The sequence below is a fragment of the Carassius auratus genome, unplaced genomic scaffold (assembly GCF_003368295.1).
Source record: "Carassius auratus strain Wakin unplaced genomic scaffold, ASM336829v1 scaf_tig00214186, whole genome shotgun sequence".
NCBI classification, from domain to species: Eukaryota; Metazoa; Chordata; class Actinopteri; order Cypriniformes; family Cyprinidae; genus Carassius; species Carassius auratus.
In genome coordinates, this window is record NW_020527548.1 from 210,076 (window position 1) to 215,660 (window position 5,585).

Consider the following 5,585-nt stretch of genomic DNA (forward strand, 5'->3'; position numbering starts at 1 on the left):
ACCGTAAAAAACAAAACCAAAAAAACACGGTCATCCAGTGCGAGTATGCGTTGACTTTTTTATTTTAATTTTTAATTTTTTATTTACATATTATTATTATTATTATTATTATTATTATGGTTATTATTTTACATTTGTTTATATCCATAAATCCACTATACTAAAGATACCTTTTTTGAAGGTTTTTGAGGTTTATTTTGGTTTATGAGTTTTTTTTATATCTCTTTGATTAATGCATCTTTGAACCTATATTTAGTCAAAGTAAAATACTTAAGTACTGTTAAAATCAGATACTCCGAAACTTTTACTCAAGTTGTCTTGAAATTGGTGACTTGTAGTGGAGTAATTTTTTTATATAAGTAGGAATATAAATACTGTGTGTATGTATGTGTATGTGTGTGTGTGTAACTAAATTTAAATAAATAATAATAAATTTAAATAAATATTAATAATAACAATTATTGTATGTTTGTATTATCCATCATTCTTAACTGCAATTCTCATTAGAGTTGCAATACTGTTACAAAGTAATATGTAAATAAATACTATACAAATGTAAAATCATATACAAATACTGTATACTGTACTTTTGTAAATACTACACACACACACATCATTTTTATTTTCTTTCAGTGTGTGGATCCTGCTGACAGGTTTTATTTTGTGGCGTGGTGTCAGCAGAGGGCAGTGTAGTGGCTGCAGTGTGTGAGCGGCTCTTCTTCTCCTCTCCGTGCGTGCTCTGCTGCTGTGTGTCGGTCCGTGTTGGCGCGAACGTGCACGCCGGCGCGAGACAAAGAGCCTCCTGATTTACACTCCAGTGGAAACTACACCGGTCTCCTGTTATCGGCAACGTTTACGAGCAGAAAGCTGTATTTCGAGTCGTTATGGCTGATAAAGAAGGTGAGTGTGGGTTCACGGCACTCGGCGTGCTCTGGTTTAGCGGCTGCTGAGGTAGTTGTTGATGTGAATTCAGCGCAGGCCGAGTCCCGCCATAACGACACAGTCCTGCTAACGTTAACTACATCAGTAACTTAGAGTTTAAATATTAGAGCTTATCATGAGCACAGATTAGCTGTTTTTAGACATGAAAGTATTATTTTTATGATGGTAATATTTTAGTAAGTATCTAAACTACTTAGTTATTTAGTTAAATTAGCGCCGAATTAGCTGCGGCTAGTTTGTTTGGCTTTTAAGTTGAAGCGTGTGAATGTGGGACGCGTCGCTTTATTTCAGGAAGCTTTCAGTATTGATTTGGATTTTTATTTTGTGTGTGTTGCAAACTGGTAATGAAAATATTTGTCAGTTTGCACCTAATTTATAGTTGAGGGGTTTCCATTACATTTTCGGCAATACTGGTTTGCATCTTTATCTTCCTGTAGATTTTACGTTAAATGTACCAACGTTATAGATTAGACGGAAAGCCATTTATTATTGTACAGCAGTTGTGGAGTAAAAAAAAACTTCCTGGTCTTACGTATTTAAGCTGTTATTTTTTTTAGTAACGTTACCTTTGTTGAAGGCGTTTTGACAGATCTCATCTCGTTTTCCCGCCCCTTTTTAATACAGCTGCATTTGATGACGCAGTGGAGGAAAGGGTCATAAATGAAGAATATAAAATATGGAAGAAAAACACACCGTTTCTGTATGATCTGGTGATGACCCACGCGCTGGAGTGGCCCAGTCTTACTGCCCAGTGGTTGCCAGATGTCACCAGGTAACACCTTCACATTTACAGTACAGACATCAGCTTTGAAATGGGACCGAGTCGAATGATTGTTTGATAATTGGTTAATTGAAAGAGAAATCCAAGATTGTTTATTAAAATATTTTGGAATTAATTATTTACAAATTTGTTGTTCCACATCGTGCCCAATGGTGTATCCTTACAAATAAGGATAAAACCTTTAAAAAACGACACACACATGTGTCAAACTACATGGCAAGGCAATGCAAGCCGTGTCAAACTATAAGCTTTAGTTTGAATCACTTAATGTAGTGCTTTCTCATGTTTAAGATCAGTTGGGTTCTCCAGTTTTACTGCAGCAGCTAACTGTGTCCTCCTCGGCTGTTTTCCAGATGTTTTATCCATAAAAATGAAGCCTTTAATTTATTGCTTTAGTAGGTGTTGCTCTACATGATCTTTTCAACATGTTTGATGGGCTTTTTCCCCATCCCTTTTCAACTTTTTTTTAATAGTTTGTGATGTCATGATAATGGAATCAGGTTTGCTGCTTTAATAATGCAAGCTGAATATTGTGTTTATAAAGGTCAGTGTAGATAAGCACTCTTGTCACCTGTTTCACAGACCTGAAGGGAAGGATTTTAGCGTGCACCGCCTGGTTCTCGGCACTCATACCTCTGATGAGCAGAATCACCTGGTTATCGCCAGTGTCCAGCTGCCCAATGATGACGCCCAGTTTGATGCCTCACATTATGACAGCGAAAAAGGAGGTGAGTGGCTTATATATATATGATGTTCTGATCATAAACTAAATTGTGACTGCATCGTCTCCACCTGTGTACTCATCTCATGTTGTCACACCTGATTCTGTTTGTTCACAGAATTTGGTGGTTTTGGCTCAGTGAGTGGCAAGATAGAGATTGAGATCAAGATTAATCATGAGGGAGAAGTGAACAGGGCTCGCTACATGCCACAGAACCCCTGCATCATTGCCACCAAGACCCCCACTAGTGATGTGCTGGTCTTTGACTACACCAAACACCCCTCCAAACCTGGTATGAGCAATTCTGGGAACTTTGTCACTTGCAGCTCAATGTATGTAGCAGCATTGCTTGAAAAGCGATTAGTTTGAAGACGGGTTTTATTTATTTATTTTTTTACTTTTTAAAGTTTAAACATGCAAGCATAATAGCTGAAATATTGCACACTGCTTAAAGCACTGCACCACAAATAAAGTACAGGTTTAACCACACAAGTCAACTAGTTGTTTAAATGTAGTTAAACATGATATAATGGGAGACTTAACATTTCATTTCCAAGCTACTTGCCAACTCAGTGTTTGTGTCATATGTTGATAATATTTCCCTCTAAATTTGTGCTCTCTGTGTTCCCTTCCTGTGGTCCTGGAGACCCCTCTGGAGAGTGCACTCCTGACCTGCGACTGAGGGGGCATCAGAAAGAAGGATATGGTCTGTCCTGGAACCCCAACCTGAGTGGCTGTCTACTGAGTGCATCTGATGATCACGTAAGACATTTGTATATGGAGACCACAGCTCTATATTTGCAAACATGATGGGGTTTCAGGTGTTAATTTTTTTTTGTTTTTAATTCAGCCAAAACTAAATGTTCAAGTTCTTCTGTTTTTCTGCAGACAATCTGTCTGTGGGACATCAGCACAGTACCAAAGGAGGGAAAAATAGTGGACGCTAAGACCATTTTCACTGGTCACACTGCTGTAGTGGAGGACGTGTCTTGGCATCTGCTTCACGAGTCTCTCTTTGGGTCTGTTGCAGATGACCAGAAGCTTATGATGTAAGTACTTTGTCTTCCTGTGTGTTTTTGTGATCTGAATGTCTTTAGCACAACATGTCACTTAACAAGGCATGTAGCATCTATAACTGTGGCTATGTAATGTGAGCAATATTTTAATCTGGTATTTCCCCTTCCTTTAGCTGGGACACACGCTCCAATAACACATCTAAACCCAGTCATGCAGTAGATGCCCACACTGCAGAGGTCAACTGTTTGTCCTTCAACCCCTACAGTGAGTTCATTCTGGCCACCGGTTCTGCTGACAAGGTGAGAACTACACTGAGCAACTGTTTCTGTTACACCTGTGAACACTTAGTAAATGTGCTTCTATATTTAGACCTCTGAATTGTGCTTTTGTTTTTCTCCCACAGACTGTTGCATTGTGGGATTTGCGAAACCTGAAGCTGAAACTTCACTCATTTGAATCGCACAAAGATGAAATCTTCCAGGTACCGAATCCCTTCCTGCCATGATTTGGATGAAATTAAAGATAAAAGAGTGTGATTACATGAACTATAAATGTGTCCACAGGTTCAGTGGTCACCCCATAATGAGACCATCCTGGCCTCTAGTGGAACAGACAGGCGACTCAATGTCTGGGACCTCAGGTGGGTTCTCATTTATATTTTACTCACTACTACCGCTGAAATGTCAAATACTTAATTAGTAGTATCTTTTCACATTCATGAGAATTCCTTGTTTTTCCTGCAGTAAAATCGGTGAGGAACAGTCACCAGAAGATGCAGAGGATGGACCTCCAGAGCTGCTGGTGAGTAGTCATGGTGTACAGTTTTTAATTTAATTATATGTACATGTATGTATTTTGAGAAAATATTGTGCTTTTCTCTGTGGTCATGTTTTTCACATTTTATAAAAAACAAACAAACAGTTTATCCATGGAGGCCATACAGCCAAGATTTCTGACTTCTCCTGGAATCCAAATGAACCGTGGGTGATTTGCTCCGTGTCTGAGGACAACATCATGCAAGTCTGGCAGATGGTAAGGACACTCAGCTTTTAAGCCTATTTCTTAAAATTTAGATTTTTCTGTCAGCTTCTCTGCATTAAATAAACATCAGCTCACTCATGATGCAGCCTGCTTTATTTCCTTTAAGTGTGACCAATAAATGTAGTTGTTGGAGGAAAAATTAGTTTGTACAAAAATTTGCTCTGTTTTACATGTATACTTTTTATCTATTTCTGTAGGCAGAGAACATCTACAATGACGAGGACCCAGAGGGGGCAGCAGACACTGAGGTTCAGGGATAAAATGACTCTTTACACCACCCCACTCTCAGCATAAGACAAAACTCTTCTAAAAACTGTCTGTCTACACTCAAGTGAAGAACATAAGTGCTCTCCCCTAAGTAATGGAAATGGAATAATTGAATATTTCCCCACCAGGCATTTTCTACTGTTTATAGAGTATTTTTCTAAGAAAAATGTCAGTTAATCCTTGATCAGTATCAGAATGTGAGACAAATGACCCTTCTCATCCCTTACCACCATTGTCTCCTGAGGATTTCCATGCAGTTTAAGTATACTTAAAGTATAACTTAATCATAAAAGTATATACAGGTGGGTAGTATGTTGTGACCAGAGTGCAGTGATACAATATTGATGTTCAGTAGATTTTTTTTTTTTTTTTAACTTGTCCTACAAATGCAATTTCCATTCAAATATCCATTTATTTCATTACTAGATGTATTGATAACTTAAGCTCTTATGTACTCTTTTTACTTTGAGCTTCATGTATCAGTCAGGTGGTGTTTGTCTTTTTAATATTGTGACTTTTCAATGTTTTTCTCCTGTATGTCCATACCGTTGTACATAACATTATGAATAAACCGTTTTTGTTGATAAAATTGTTGACACAGCTTTTGTAAGATTTATTTTATTTTAAAAACAGTATAGATATTTTATGTAAATTATCAAGTCCCAAAATATGAGAAACTATGCTTAAACTAAGCAGCAGAAAGTGATTTTTACCGTGGCCCACTTAAAGCATCTCCAAAACTGTAGCTCTTGTGGGATGTTCCTGGTCTGCAGTAGTGCATATCTATCAAAAGTGCTCCAAGGAAGGAACAGTGGT

General features: G+C 37.8%; 1 protein-coding gene across 1 annotated transcript; it reads left to right on the plus strand.

The window, feature by feature from the left end:
• Nucleotides 1–726: 726 nt before the first annotated feature.
• On the plus strand, nucleotides 727–5,358 carry LOC113091455 (histone-binding protein RBBP4). Its single transcript, XM_026257003.1, has 12 exons — nucleotides 727–900; nucleotides 1,567–1,714; nucleotides 2,306–2,451; nucleotides 2,563–2,736; nucleotides 3,091–3,206; nucleotides 3,333–3,493; nucleotides 3,634–3,760; nucleotides 3,865–3,942; nucleotides 4,025–4,101; nucleotides 4,205–4,262; nucleotides 4,383–4,493; nucleotides 4,700–5,358. Exons 1-12 carry the CDS (start codon nucleotides 885–887, stop codon nucleotides 4,760–4,762), a joined length of 1,275 nt encoding a protein of 424 aa, XP_026112788.1. The 5' UTR covers nucleotides 727–884; the 3' UTR covers nucleotides 4,763–5,358.
• The last annotated feature ends 227 nt before the right edge of the window (nucleotides 5,359–5,585 follow it).

Coding starts and splice junctions, on each gene's coding strand:
- LOC113091455 (XM_026257003.1), top strand. Junction 1,715..2,305: donor TGGTTGCCAGATGTCACCAG/GTAACACCTTCA, acceptor CCTGTTTCACAG/ACCTGAAGGGAAGGATTTTA. Junction 2,737..3,090: donor CAAACACCCCTCCAAACCTG/GTATGAGCAATT, acceptor GTGGTCCTGGAG/ACCCCTCTGGAGAGTGCACT.